Source organism: Eretmochelys imbricata, chromosome 15 (assembly GCF_965152235.1).
Source record: "Eretmochelys imbricata isolate rEreImb1 chromosome 15, rEreImb1.hap1, whole genome shotgun sequence".
In the NCBI taxonomy this organism is placed as follows: Eukaryota; Metazoa; Chordata; order Testudines; family Cheloniidae; genus Eretmochelys; species Eretmochelys imbricata.
The window spans coordinates 13,354,265-13,369,497 of NC_135586.1; the positions used below are offsets into that span (position 1 = coordinate 13,354,265).

General features: G+C 43.8%; 1 protein-coding gene across 1 annotated transcript; it reads right to left on the reverse strand.

Annotated features, from left to right (window-relative positions):
* Positions 1-298: 298 nt before the first annotated feature.
* LOC144275593 (glutathione S-transferase theta-1-like) lies at positions 299-11,284 on the reverse strand. The gene is made up of 5 exons (XM_077834966.1): positions 11,173-11,284; positions 4,159-4,246; positions 2,812-2,962; positions 1,664-1,840; positions 299-490 (listed from the first exon to the last, which is right to left on the reverse strand). Exons 1-5 carry the CDS (start codon positions 11,282-11,284, stop codon positions 299-301), a joined length of 720 nt encoding a protein of 239 aa, XP_077691092.1.
* Between the last annotated feature and the right edge of the window lie 3,949 nt (positions 11,285-15,233).

A 15,233-nucleotide genomic window follows, 5' to 3' on the forward strand; every position in this document is an offset into this window, starting at 1 on the left:
CTGTGAGTGTCAGACAGGTCCAGTGAGGATGAGTCAAGGAAGGAAAGGAAGCCCTACCAATACTGCAGCTCACATGTCTGCAGGTTAAAGGGGTGATTCAGTGTTTGTAACAAAAGATACTATTTTTCCCCCTCTGTAAATTGTGGAAGGGCTGTGATTAAAGTATTGTTAGTAAGATGCTGTTCTTTCCTCTTGGGCAGGAGGACCACTGAGATGTGGTGTTAGAGAAGGGAGTGAAACATGCAGAAAAACCCACACAGGATTAGCTTTGCTTAGAGGGACACTTTCCCTTTTTAATTCAAGTTTTTAGAAGCTGTTTCATATGCTCCCTCAGTTCTGGGGGAACTTGAGGGATGCTCAGATCCTTGACATTCAGGATTAGCTCATGCGCTTGCTGGAAGAGCTCCTTCCCCACAGCTTCCTCCACCCGGCTGCGCCACTCTGCCAGCTTGGGTCGGTTCTCAAAGATGTCACAGCCACTTCCTACAGGCTGCAAAGACAGAAGCAAAAACACAGTAGCACAACTTCCATGCGAACAGTCCAAACCAGAATCCATTTAGAGGGATGGGACCAAAAAGCCATTTGGAATTAAAAACAAATATCAGCTGGATCAAGTCAGATCTGGAAGATTTGAGGGTTTGATTTCAGCTCATTTCAAGTTCTCCATTTCTAGGAGACTCGAGTAGTATCTGAGGATATCTGTAACAGCTACATAGGGACACAGAGAGATAGCAATGTAGTCTTCCCCTTCTGCCCCCTATCCCAGCATTAACAGGAAAGGCATTCTTGAGTTTTCATTGGAAACACTTCATTGTTTGGGTTTAAAAATCCCTCTGCAGAGTTTGCAACCCAAAACTTAGAGTCATGCTAACACATGAAAGCCAGAATGTGAAGAGACTAGTATGTCACTCCGCTGGGCAATGAAAATAGACAAGACAAACTGACAGCAAAAGTGTCAATAAGTATGTTACAAACACTATCTCAAGAGATAATCAATTTTATAATGAAAAGTAAAGTAGATTCACACCAGCCAATTAAAAGGAGACTCCTGCAATACAAAAGCAGGTACATCATTCTTAAGGATACATACAGTGGTACTTTAATTGTGTGAATGTGTTTAGGGATACAGAGGAAGTCCTCGCTCTAATATATAGAAATGTTTTCTTTCTAAGTTTAGTCTGTATGCTCAGCACTTCAAGGAAAAGGAAACAAACAAACAAAACCCTCACAACTCTGACCCCCAGACTTTTCCCTGTGGAATTCCCAGTCTGAGGAGGGGAAACCATGCACTTCTCAATCAGTTTAAAACACAGGTAGTTTTTCCACAGTGCTGAGCATTTCCAGGTACACTCACCCTAGAATAAATTTTAGTAACTTAGGACCTTTCAGCTAGTCTACTGATTTCCACTGATTTCTGCCAGAGGACCAGTAATCAGCAGGGTTGAAGTTCTTTGTTCAAAATACTTTTCATTTCCATAGGAAGTGTCACTTCAACGCTTTCAGTTTTATCCAAAAAGTTTGAAAGACAAACGGGCAAAGAGAACTCTTACTTGAGATATTTTTGCAGGACCTGAAAGCCATGTGCCAGCTCACTCTCCCAGCAACCCAGCTTGCTTTGTCTGAAGTCTGGTTGGCAACTGGAACCAGTAGGACCAACACTCACCTGCATGAGCTCCACAACAGCCATCAGGTCTGCCAGGGAGATCTCGTTGCCCACAATGAAGGGCTTGTCTTGCAGGAACTTCTCCTCAAACTGATTCAGAGCAGAATTCAGTTCCTCGACATTCTCCTCTAGTGTCTCTGGAGAAAATGGCTGCCCTAGAATGAGAGGCACCAGTACCTACCAGAGAGAGGAAAATGCAGCTCTAACATGTTACCTGCCAATTTTTAGTCCATCCACCATGCAGCCTTGGCACCCTGAACCACTCTAAGTATCCCTCATTAGTTTATAATGGAGTGGGCTGAGTTAACTGGTACTGGAAACCCCCTCTGCTAGGCAGGCTAGCATAAAAACCCATTGCATCATATTTGTCCAAATCAGGCAGTCTTGTTCAGATTCTCCTCTTTGGAGACATTTGCCTTAAAAAAAAAACTACAACAACATTTCACACCAACTGCAATCACAGCCCCTTGTTTCAAGAGGAGAGGCCTGTCTCTGCAGAGACAAGCGACAGTTATGCCTAGTCAGTCAGAAAGCAGGAGGAAAGTGGTCAGTGTCTGGCACTATCTCACCCTTGCCGGATTAGTTACATTTACTTACTACTCTGGACTGAGTACAGTGGAGACAATGTTCCCGCAGATTCAATCTTGGGAAGAATTGGGGCTAGAATATAAAGGAATCTTTCAGCAGGATTAAGCGGGTCCATTACAATCCATCAGGAAGAGTGCTGGCTCACCAGGGAAGCCAATGCAACTCAAGTTCCAGTTTGGTTTCCAAATATCAGCTGGTATGTGTCTTTGGCTAGTGAGGCACAACATCCAGAAACAGTCCCAGTCATCCATACAAGAAACTCCAAGCAAACAGCACGTCTGGCATTTTCTAGCTTTTGAGCACTGAACGTTGCAATCTCAGTGCTCTTTTAATGTCATTTTTGGGATGTAAGAGATCTACACTACCCCGGCAAGGTACCAGCCTGGTAAGATAGTGACACTCTACATTAAGGTCATTCTGAGTACGCCCCCCCAATCCCTTGCCGCACACATACTTTATAGGAAATAGGGATGCTAGGAGAGGGGAGGTTGAATGCATTCTACATGCTACAGCACTAGCAGGTGCTAGCAGTCAGTTCTCATGTTATCGGATATCTTTACCTTGGTTATGAAAATTTTGCACCCTTTCTCCCGAATGGTAGCGTGCTGCCAGGACAAATACTCATCAACCCGGGCCCGTTTCTGCAGGTCTGAAGGGTACCAGTGATCAGGGGTGTTGAATTTTTGGCTCAGATAGAGAAGGATCGCAATGCTGCCCAGATAGTAACAGGGAACAATGGACAGGTGAATTAAGAGGTTATTGTCTCCCCTCTTCCCCCCACATCTCAGAATACTCTGACTACCAATAGCTAGGTCAGTGAGTTAATACTGACAGACCCAAGAATCTCCCCATAGTCCCTAATAACCAGTCATGTTCTGTAACATGAGAGTTACAACTCAGACTTCTCTCCCTGCCCCCCTTTCCCTCACTAGAAATGTATATACCATAGCAACATCTACTTCCTAGCACGGCTTGAAGTCTTGAGTACTTTTCACAAAAGAAATGGTTAGAAACTGAACATTTTTAGGATTTTTTTAAGTTTTGCTTTTCAAGATGAATTCATTTTGAGTTGTTTCAGTGAAATGAATGTTTTAGTTTTGAAAAAGCATTTGGAGTTTCTGCAGTCCAATTCCAGCCACTTCCCGATGTGGGGGGTGGGGAGGAAGGGAGAGAGAAAGCGAAAAAAAAAAAAATCCACTCTCACTTTCGCTTCCCCCACCTTCCTCCAGAAAAGTGAGAAGAAGTGGATTTCCTCTTCTCCTTCCTCCACACTTTAAAAAACAAACAAACAAACAAAACTGCCCTGTGATACTTTATCCAGCGGCTGAGGGGGGGTCAGCCATCCAATCCCACTACTGCCTGTATTTTCAGTTGCAACTTGAACCACTAGAGCAATTTATACAATTTACACTGGACCACATACCCATGATGGGAAAGCTTCACATTACCAGACCTGTAGACATCCTCAAGCCAGCCCATCCTGCACAATCAGCGACTCACCAGATCCATGGAACTTTGCAAGCATTGAGCCTACAGGCAGCTTAGCTGCAACATCACCCGATGCAAGTGGCTGGGCTTGGCCAAAGTTTGTCCTCATCTCCTTGTCTTCAAAGATGGATGCACAATTGCAGCAAGGCATAAGGGACAGAAGGAACGGGGAAAATATAGGACTGGAAGAGGCATAGATGAGTGGGGCTGATAAATAGGGACAAAAGAGAAAGGACATGAATGCAGAAAAGACAAAAAAACAGCATATAAAAGATAAGCCAAGGCATGGAGAGAGAGAGAGAGAGAGAAGAGATGAGCAAGTAATAAGGTAGAACATTGAGCAGGGGACATAGCAGGCAGATGTTAAGTGTTGTGATGTTAGACCGTGCATCAGAGAGTTGCATTTGTTTCAACCTTACCTTTCTGCTAAGGTGAAGGCTCCATCCTTTATCGCTGGTACTTTCTTCAGCGCATTCACCTTGCCAAAGTCTTCACTATGGTTATGCCCTAAAAAGATTTAGGAGGCGATTAAGGAGGCGGTAGCGGTGACGGCATGCAAGGAAGATTCAGTGACTAGAAGGAAACAACACGGCAAAGTTTAAATTTAGCACCCAAATCAAGCTAGATTCTTTACCCATTAGTGAGGATCAGCAGAGTCCCTGGGAATATTTGACCATGACATCTCAACTTTGACCACATAAGGAAAATTCCTGTTTATTTTCCTAAGAGAGCAAGTGGGCAATAGAACTCTATAACAGATATAGATTTTGCCTGATGCTATCTTCTCTGTTCATCAGCTTAGCATTCCTGTCTCTCTCCTGTTCATTGTCTGCATGTTCAGTGTTCTGACATTTGTTAATAGGCTTGTAAGGCTCAATTTATGCTGGTAATCTTGTCAGCTCAGGCCTGCTTCATATCAGATATCTGCTGCTTTAATATCAGATACCTGCTGCTAGAGTGTCCCAAGACCCCTATCAGGATCCCTGTGCGAGGCACTTTACATAGGCAGAGTGACAGCCCCAGAGGGCGTGCAGTCTAATTTTAAGATGAGAAATAACAAATGGGTGTAACCGAAAGAGGGAAGCAGGACAAGGGTAACAGTGATAAAGTGAAAAGAAAAGGAGTACTTGTGGCACCATAGAGACTAACCAATGTATTTGAGCATAAGCTTTCGTGATAAAGTGACAGTTACTTTGGTCTAACTGGAGCGCAGCTCAGTTCAGATGCAATTAGTTTTTCAGGCCCTGCTAGCGTGAGGCGGGATTTCAATCATGCTTTTGAAACATGAAAATGCAATATTGTATAACTGAGTGCTGTGACACTTTTACCAAACCCCTCAAAGCTGCTGTTGGAGTTCAGAGTATTTTCAGTCAGTTATATGCATTATAGTTTGTACTCAGACATCCATTGCTTTCGATTATCAAACGGAACTGCCACCATTAGTTTATTGAAGGAATAACTTGCAACAGGCAGGGAGGGGAGAGAAAGGCAAGCTTTCAGGTCTGAGATAGGTAATAGACATGAGTTTGCATTCTCATGACAATTCTTCAGAGTTCAAATACAAGACAGAAGGAAAGGGATGAGCTTTATAGCCTGAAATGAAAAATATTTACCTGAAGCCTGAGTGCTCTTCACGTCAGGGCCCAATCTGAGAACTCTTCCATGCACAATTAGTGCTTGTCTATCTGGCTAGACTCACACAAGTCATCCACTGAAGTGTCTGCAAGATTGGGCCCTTTGTTTTCAAGCTCCTCTAACCAACTTGCACAAGTGAATCTCGGAGAGCTAAATGATGCAACTCTCAAGTCTTTTGTACTAACATTCTGGCAGCCGATCCCCAGATAATGCAGAACCTTCTGGGAATTGGTTTAGTTTTCTGATACTTGAATAGTCATGAATGACGCTTGCCATCTTCACACAGTGAAGTGGTTCCATTTCGAACACAGCCTCATTTGGCAACCTTCCAAAAAGGATATGTAGATTTTTCCATGTTTCTCTCTCTGCTGCACTCTAGAAATGCCTGGAGAATTCCAGGCCTAGACTTCACTCAGGCCACACACACCATTGGGGGGCGATTCCTGTTCTGTCCAGTCCTCATCCTTTGCATTTGTTTCCCTGAAGCTGCCCAGAATGTTAGAGAAGTAAGAATGCTTCAGAGGACTTGTTCCTCCAGCCAGCCTCCGGAGCTATGGAAATTCACTTCCAAAGCACCACCTCTGAAATACCGACCATCCTTTGGCTTCAGAATGAGGCTTCTAATGGTTCCTGAACTCTGCTTTGCAATTAGTGGTTTTGCTGTTATCATACAGATTAAATGGGTCTGGTTTTAGTTTGATGTGTGAGATTTATGCAAGCAGCGCCAACACTTACTAGAAGACTGGCTTTTATTTTATTTTTTTAAATACAGCTTAGCCTGTATATTGTGCTTTTTAGCCAGGGTTTGGTCTTTACATATTAAGCAGGATCTGTTGCGATGAGCTAACAGGCAATTACCATTTTATAAAAGAGCTCTGAGGCATGGGTGTAGTTGTGGGGTAAGGGGGGGAGCGTTGCCCCCCCAAACTGCAAGCCTTGGGCAAGCATGGAATCCCCACCCCCCACTCCCACATGGCCCCATTGGCCTGCTGGAGCTTCCCCCCCCCCAAATATAGACATCAAACTACACCTGTGCTCTGAGGCCTTATTTAAGGTATCACCTAACAATGGTGGCTCTTCCAGGGAAGCAGAGCATCCACTTGTTTCCAGTGGTCCAAATTCAGACCTGGGGCTGAACTTTGCGCCCTCCTCAGGGCGCCTTCCATGCTCAGCAACTCTGTCAGGATTTGAGAGTAGGGCTTGAAGCAAGGGTGCAGATTGGGACTGAAGATTTTACTACACCCTTCACCTGCTGCTCCATATCCCATATGTCTGTCTGCATGCTGAGGCAGCATAGGGGCCCATGGTTTGTCTGTATAAAAGGCTATAATAACCCTGATTTTGCACCATGAATGGATGCCTATGTCCATGCTGGTACCACTTAGGACCTGAACATAACCAAATGTATTTAACTTATAAGCGTTTCCATAGGAATCCAGGAGGTTAGTGCAGTCAGAGATACAATGCACTTTAGAATCCCTGTAAGGAGAGCAAATGTAGCAGTTCTTCTCTGTTGTAGTCATAAGCTACATGTAGGCTTTGGTAAAGCCTAGTGCTGCTACTGTATAGCATAGAGCATCTGGAGCTTGCGATTTTGTTGAAATCTCCTTCTGTCAGTCCAATGACAACGGAGTCAGTTTTTCACCCTTCTCAGTAAGTTCACTGGCTTGTCTCCCCCTGCCCCATATTTTAGTGGCTCATGGTGGTCAGTACTGAAAAGGAAAGGAGCCCAAATGTGTGTGTGTTTAATACGTTAAATATTCTTTTAAACTGACAATGCCTCCTTCCCCACGGTACCTTGAATAATCTTATTAATCTCCCCCCACCAAAGTCTCTAGAAAGGCAAATGTCAAGCAAGAGCAAGGCCTAGAGAGAGGAGAGAATATGGAGCAGAACTCTTCATTATTAGTAGGCTTTATTGCAAACTCAGGCTTCCCCACTGAATGAATGGAAGCAAGCATGAGACTTCTTTGGGACAGCAGCTGTGCTGCAAAACACTAGAGTTTGCCATACACTGAAAGGGGAGGTTTCAGAGTAACAGCCGTGTTAGTCTGTATTTGCAAAAAGGAAAGGAGGACTTGGGGCACCTTAGAGACTAACCAATTTATTTGAGCATCAGCTTTCGTGAGCTACAGCTCACTTCCTCGGATGTCACTTAACCTTTCAGTGAAGTAGTTAGATGAAGACTGGTGGGTTAACTGGTGCCAGGCTGCCCTGGGTTATATCAGTGAGCACTGGGAAAGGAAAGAGTAACTGCAAAGTGCCTGCTCAAGAAACTGCATTTCTCCTTCCTGCTGTTACTGTAAGAGGGACCTAGAGCAAGAGCTGCAGTGTGTTGCAACAGCAACCCAAGTGAATCTTAGGCATTTTTAACATGCCCATGACTGCAGTCTCAAGATCACCCCAGGATACAAAGGCTAAACCTGACATTATGCCGTATTAGCAGCCAGGGGGATGAGGGGAGTAGCTTGTAGGTTAGTAATTACAGACAGTTTCTCTTTTCTGGTTTATTCCAGCCAGGCTTAAACTACATTTTATGTCATAAGATGGATGGCAAGGGAGCATCCCTGCTGTATCCGCTCACGTTCACCTCAGCAATAGGGCTGCAGCAGGAGCCAGAGAGGCATAAAAGCTCTGCAGAATGTAGGGCAGGAACCAGCACGGGGTCCGAGACACAGCACCCAGCAGCTGCTGCAAGGTCAGCATAGACCCATTAAGGCCACATAACTTTGACAGATTCTTGTGTGTGTGTCATAGCTCAGCAAGCTCCCAGCTGGGGCTGCCTGAACTCAGCCAAAATGGGATTTTTCATAGGCACAGTAAAACCCCAGGAGTCCTGTTTGCAGAGAAGGGCATCCTATTACATGTCCCTAGTTCACACTTCCCTTGATGAACTATCGCCTTTTGGTACAAAAAGACATTCAGTAGGCACAGCTTTGACTTCAGGTCAGCAGACTTCTGTGGTAAAGAATTGGCTGAGCCTCTCCAGAACCAGCTGGGGCAGTTCCAGCTACCAGCATCAGCATGACAACATAGCTACTGCCTGGGAGGCAGGTTGTCAAACATGAGCAACTAAATGAGACTCATAAATCCCCCACTGGTGTGTTTATGCCACCCCTCTCCCCCACGTGCTATTTTGTTGCTTCAGACTAGCAGTGCATCCCCCACCACCACAGAACGCATCTTGTGCCCCATAGTAGCAGGGGATGGAAGGGAACCTCCAGAACTTTAGAGGATGTAGCTGGGAGTACTTGGATTACTTTAGACTCGGAGCAGAACTTCCAGCGTCTGCCTCCAGATAGGAAGAGACTTGATCTAGAGTGAGCATTTTGTATGTAGTTAGGTGTGCTCTGAGAATGCTCACAGGATCAGCCTCAATATGCAGGGCAATGCCAGCTTTCACCTGGCATGAGGATCCCACTGGTGCTTAGACATGAGATAGGCATTCAGGTGCCTGCCTGAGGCAGCAGTAGGTATACCCAGAGGCAGAAACTTAAGGACCTAGGAAACCTTTTACAGTAAGAATTTAGGCACGGAGGAATTTGAGACACCTCTAGAGTGAGGTGGCAGCTGAGCAGGGGTTTTGATGATCGCCTTGGTGCCTAAACTTTGGCCTTAGGTGCCTCAGAAGTGGCAGTTATGTGCCTAAGTGTGTGAGGCATAGGGGCTAAGGAAGCGAAGAAAGATCAGAGTCACAGAAGCAGGCTGGGCATAATGCTCTCACTTAAACAGGGAATAATGGAGAGCTCTCCTTAGCAGTGCCAACATTCTGGGTAACACAGTTTAACTGAGAGAGGAGTTGCTGCTCTTTGTAGATGGAATATCCATCTGGGATGAATGAAGCAATTAAGTGCGTATTAATAAATGAAGGACGAGGAAGAGGAGAGAAAACACAAGTCATGATGAAAAGTCTAAAATCCCTGCTCCCCTTTCAAAGTTTTAAGGCTTTTGAAAGGTGAGCCTGCAAAGGAGGTTTTTAAAAAGAGTTGTGCCTTTTTTGTTCTTTATGGTGGATAACAACCCACAAAGGCTCTTTCCCTCCCTTCATTATTTGTAACATGGTCTCCTGGGTTTTTTTTTTTTTAAATTTGTAAAGCATTATGAACATCAAGGCTAGGTGACCTCCTGGAAGACTCAGAGGATGGTTGTTATGAACTTGAACCAAAGGGCCCACAGCATTAAGTTTTGAAACAAAAGAGTCATTTATCCAGAGTGAAGGAGTACTTGTGGCACCTTAGCACCATATATGCTCCAATAAATTGGTTCGTCTCTAAGGTGCCACAAGTCCTCCTGTTCTTTTTGCGAATACAGACTAACACGGCTGCTACTCTGAAACCATTTCTCCAGAGTGTTAGTCATTGACATTAGATAGGTATTAACAAGATTCAGAGTAGCAGCCGTGTTAGCCTGTATTCGCAAAAAGAAAAGGAGGACTAGTGGCACCTTAGAGACTAAAATTTGAGCATACGCTTTCGTGAGCTACAGCTCACTTCATCAGATGCATGTAGCTCACGAAAGCTTATGCTCAAATAAATCTTAGTCTCCTTTTCTTTCTGTATTAAAGAGACAGACATCAACCAATAGCCAAATTTAAAGCGGTTTGATGAAAACCCTTCCTTTCCCAATTACTCGGCTTTCACTCTGGTGCGGTCACCCTCCACTAGCTCTCCAGTCACCACAAGCCTTACATCTACTCTACAAAAGATTCCTCCTTGCTGCTTGCTGACAAAGGATGTTGGCAACATGCACACTTGAGCTGGTAAGCAACATGGCTGTGCTTGTAGTGGAACTGAGGACTAAACACGTTCAGCACCATGTCAACCCCGCCCTGAGCGCGGCAAGTTTCAGCGCTGTGAGGTGGCAGTGTAGACAGTGCACCAGCACTGGGTGCCGCACTCCCCTGGTGGAGGTGGTTTTTTCCGCTGGTGCCGCGACTACACAGCCGCATTAGAACACTGCTGCAGCAGCACTTTCATGTTGCTAGTGAAGACATGCCCTCAGTCTCTCTAGTCCTTCTAGCACCTCAGTTTTAGGGACTGTGCAAGAATCTGCTTCAGGGTCATAATAGGAGACAAAACTCAAGACTTTTTTAGTGTTAAAGATGACACGAGCGCCAAGGTTTAGACCTAGATCAGCAAGTCTGAATTACAGGAAGCTGGAGACAACTCAGCCTAGGCAGGACTTTTCAGAAAGCATTTCTGCTCAGCGCTTTGGTCTAGTCATGTCATCGTATAGAAGGAACATATTTAGTGGAGCATGGAAACAGCATGACATGTAGCAGCCTGCACATGTGTGTGACAGCAAGAGCATGGCCCTGGCCCCATTCCTTCACTTAACAATGCTCATCGACTGCTAGTATGCTTAACTGTTAAAAATCAGAGACTGGGTATAACCTTGCACCTCCCAAATGTGAGCCTGACAATTAAAAACAGCCAAGATGTGCAACTATTACAACAGTGGCCCAAAGTGAAAGTACAACAGCAGAAAAAGGAGCTTGAAGAGCTGGGGCTACATTTCTTTCATGCATCTAGTTTCCTAAATAAGATTTCCACTGTCAACTGGAGGTCAGTAATGAAGAATAAGGCAAAAATCCCTGTGTGAAGAAACAGAGATACATTAGGGTTTAGAGCAAGGGAATCAGTTGCACCTGAGAAGTGTAACATGCTGATAGTCTGCACAGATCAATTCTCCTAAGAGCAAATGTTCTCCCTTAAGATGTTATTGCTGGACCCCCCTAGCAGAGTAATGAGAGAACACACACACAGTCCATCCCCCAGCTACAGGTGCCCTTCACTCACCTTTTAGCAGATCCACATGCTTGAACTCAAATGGGATGTTGTTTTTTTTGGCAAATATAAAGAGGGCTCGGCAGGGCTGGGAGAGGAGATCCAGAAAAAGCTCTACCACCATTCTGGCACCTGGGATTCAGTGAGAGAGAAACCCTACAGCCTACAGCAGAAGAGCCTCTCACAGCAACTCAGCCTGCAGCAGGTGGCCTAGAGGCAGGACTGAGAATAACTTCTGCATACCTCTGCTAAGAGCCTTTAGTAAGCAACTCAGCCAGTGCTGCTAGTTACTTTGGACCAATCAGGAGACTGCAGGGCTCATTCAGGCTGGAAACACCCCAGTGCAAATTTCCTAGACATGGGAACAAAGGTTGAGAGATGAGGGAGGCAAAAAGTAGATAAAGATTTACTTGGATTTATGAAAGGCATCTTGTCCTCTTATTTATAATGAGGAATAATTTAAAGCAGCTCAATAAACAAAACAGTAGAACTGAAGTAAAGCTATCATGAGCACTGGGTCCTTTCCGACCTCAGCCCATCAGTACTGAGACTGTCTGCAGTTCATGGCAGGGACCATGGGCAACAGTCTCAAAGACAGCTATGTGATGTAGGTGCCTAAATCCTATTTTCAAAAGTGATTCAGAGACTTATGAGCCTAAGTTTCATACAGAGTCAACTCTGATTTGCAAATTGGACTTAGGGCAGTTTTGAAAATTTGACCCCTTGACACATTGTCTTGTGCCTAGCACTGTTAGTGCTTTATGGGATGAGCCCACCCTGTTTTCATTTAATGGGAGAAAACCTTTTAAACCACTGATCCCAGCTTGAATCATCACTGGATGGATAGCAAGAGAATTTATATCATGCTGCTGCACACACAATGTATTCAGGTCTAAGTCTCTAATCCTGCACTGAGTTCCATGGGGCCAGAATCCTCCACCCACTCAGAGTTCATTGCATGATGGGGGTCTAAATGCTTAACTGCTTTAGTGAAGGAATCTCCCACCCTGAATGATGCTGAAAAACAACTACATGACACTGACCTCTGTAATGTGCTTTGAGATCACAGGATGAAAAGCACTACGTGAGAGCTAGGTACTATATGACTTTTTTTTATATAGGTTTTTATCCACAAATCAGCTGTATTATGTTACAGATTTTAAGTGCCAGATAGTAGGTATAAAAGTGTAACAATCACTCCTGCACAGAACCCTGTCAGGAAACATTCTGGTTTATATGTATGGAAACTGGGTTAGTTTATCTAAGCTACTGACCACAAATTATCGTGAGGATTCTACCTTGAGCAGGCCAATGAGGTAGAAAATTTAAGTGAATTTCACAACATTTTCTCTCCCCCACCCCAGTCATGCCCACTGACATTTTAACAGACTTGAGCTCCAATCCCACTGCTTGCATGCAGTTTATTGCAGAATTGGGTCCCTAGGCAGAACTTGACAGAAGTTCATTAATTCAAGTACAATGCACATTAGCTAAGTAAGGTATCACATCGCTTTATTACACAGGGGCCTGTTTCATTGAATTACTTTCCCCCCCACACCCATTTTATCTTTATTTTAGCATTATGATTTTTTCTAATTGAAGTTGATGACATAGGGCCTATGCCTGCACATGCTATTGCTTTCCAAGTACAACAAGGTACGTTTCCAGCATGGTGCACACGTTCCTTTAATTGGCGTGGAAGCTCCCCCTCACAATACTTTGACATTTTACCTCTAAAATTGAACCATCTTTACTGATTCTTCTTAGCTTAACAAGTTCTGCTAAAGGTGTGCCAGCTCATTTGAAAGGACAGCCAACACCTGCAAGCACAAAGTGACAGGATCAGCCTTCAAATGGAAAAGCATTCTGCCCAAACAATTGCAACATCCCTGCAACAGCAAACAAAGTGGGAGACTTTGGCTCTTGTTTCATCAGCACTGCCTGTTTACAAAAAAAAAAAATTAAACCAAGGCCAACTGTTTTATTATGATTTCAAAGAACACCGCTTATTGGGAGGATGCAGAGATAGGTGCCCATGTCCTGTTCATACAAGAGAACAGCTGAGCACTTGGAGGTCTACATGCTTTTTCTTTACCATGACTGTGACTTCAGTAGTCGGTCTTAGGAAGTGCGTTATAGGAAATAGCTGCTGTGCAGAGAGGGGGGTGAGGCAAGGTGGGTATCAGCATGGAGGATGAAAGATGGCTTTAGCATTATGCAGGTGCGATAAAAGGTATTGTATTCCCCCCTCCTTCTACAAAACTAGACCCCCCCAATCAATTCAAGATAGTCACCCATCTTCACCACCCCCCAAAAAGCCCTATCCTTCACTTGCCTCCTTCACAGCCCCCCCCCCCGCCCCCAATCCACTTTCTAGAAGCCTTCCAGTGCTGCCTTCCCCCATCCCACCAATGCTTGATGTTACTTTCACAAACTTAGCTTAATATTAACTTTAAAAAAAATTCAAACACTAAACTCATGCAACTGACATACAGAAGGCTACATGATCATTTAATATAGTTTTGAAATCCCCAGTTGTACTGTGTCTAACTTAAATTGCAAGCTCAAGGAGCAGGAACTTTTGTTTGAAAAGCATCATGCCCACCTCTGCCACTCTAAACATAATATGGGGCAGTTAAAATGTGTCAATAAAAGGTTTAGAGCTAGCCCTGCCCTTGTGGGCAATCACATTAATGGTGTGTGTGTGTGTTCATGTTACAAGTGGTTTTATAATGACAGTAGAGCTGTCAAGCGATTAAAAAAATTCATTGCAGTGTTAAACAATAATAGAATACCATTTATTTAAATAGTTTTGGATGTTTTCTACATTTTCAAATATATTGATTTCAGTTACAACACAGAATAGAAAGTGTACAGTGCTCACTTTATATTTATTTTTGATTACAAGTATTTGCACTGTAAAAAAAACAAGATAGTATTTTTCAATTCACTTAAGTACTGTAGTGCAATCTCTATCATGAAAGTTGAACTTACAAATGTAGAATTATGTATAAAAAACCCCTGCTTTTAAAAATAAAACAATGTAAAACTTTAGAGCCTGCAAGTCCACTCAGCCAATCGCTCAGAAAACAAATTTGGTTACAATTTGCAGGAGATAATGCTGCCCGCTTCTTGTTTACAATGTCACCTGAAAGTGAGAACAGGAGTTCACATGGCACTGTTGTAGCTGGTGCCGCAAGATATTTACATGCCATATGCACTAAAGATTCATATGTCCCTTAATGCTTCAACCACCATTCCAGAGCACATGCGTCCATACTGACGACAGGTTCTGCTTGATAATGATCCAAAGCAGAGTGGACCGACGTATGTTCATTTTCATCATCTGAGTCAGATGCCACTAGCAGAAGGTTGATTTTCTTTTTCGGTGGTTTGCGTTCTGTAATTTCGGTATCTGAGTGTTGCTCTTTTAAGTCTTCTAAAAGCACGGTCCACACCTCGTTCCTCTGATTTTGGACGGCACTTCAGATTCTTAAACCTTGGGTTGAGTGCTGTAGCTCTCTTTAGAAATATCTCATTGGTACCTTCTTTGTGTTTTGCCAAATCTGCTATGAAAGTGTTCTTAAAACGAACGTGTGCTGGGTCATCATCCAAGATTGTTATAACATGAACTATATGGCAGAATGCAGGTAAAACAGAACAGGAGACAAAATTCTCCCCCAAGGAGTTCGGTCACAAATGTAATTAATGCATTATTTTTTTAACGAACATCATCAGCATGGAAGCATGTCCTCTGGAATGGTGGCCGAAGCATGAAGGGGCGTACGCATCGTGTTTAGCATATCTAACATGTAAATACCTTGCAACGCTGGCTACAAAAGTGCCATGTGAACGTCTCTTCTTATTTTCAGGTGACATTGTAAACAAGAAGCAGGCAGCATTATCTCTTGCAAATTTTAACCAAACTTGTTTGTCTGAGCGATTGGCTGAAGTAGGACTGAGTGGACTTGTAGGCTCTAAAGTTCTACATTGTATAAAAAAAACTGCATTCAAAAATAAAACAGTTCTACATTTGTAAGTTCAGCTTTCATAAGGAGATTGCACTACAGTAC

Bases quoted from the DNA above. Each gene is read 5' to 3' on its own strand.
- LOC144275593 (XM_077834966.1), bottom strand. From the start codon at position 11,284: ATGGTGGTAGAGCTTTTTCTGGATCTCCTCTCCCAGCCCTGCCGAGCC. The intron at 2,963-4,158 runs GTAAGGTTGAAA...CTATCTGGGCAG, and splicing joins GCCTTCACCTTAGCAGAAAG to CATTGCGATCCTTCTCTATC. The intron at 1,841-2,811 runs GTAAAGATATCC...TCTCTCTGGTAG, and splicing joins GCAAAATTTTCATAACCAAG to GTACTGGTGCCTCTCATTCT.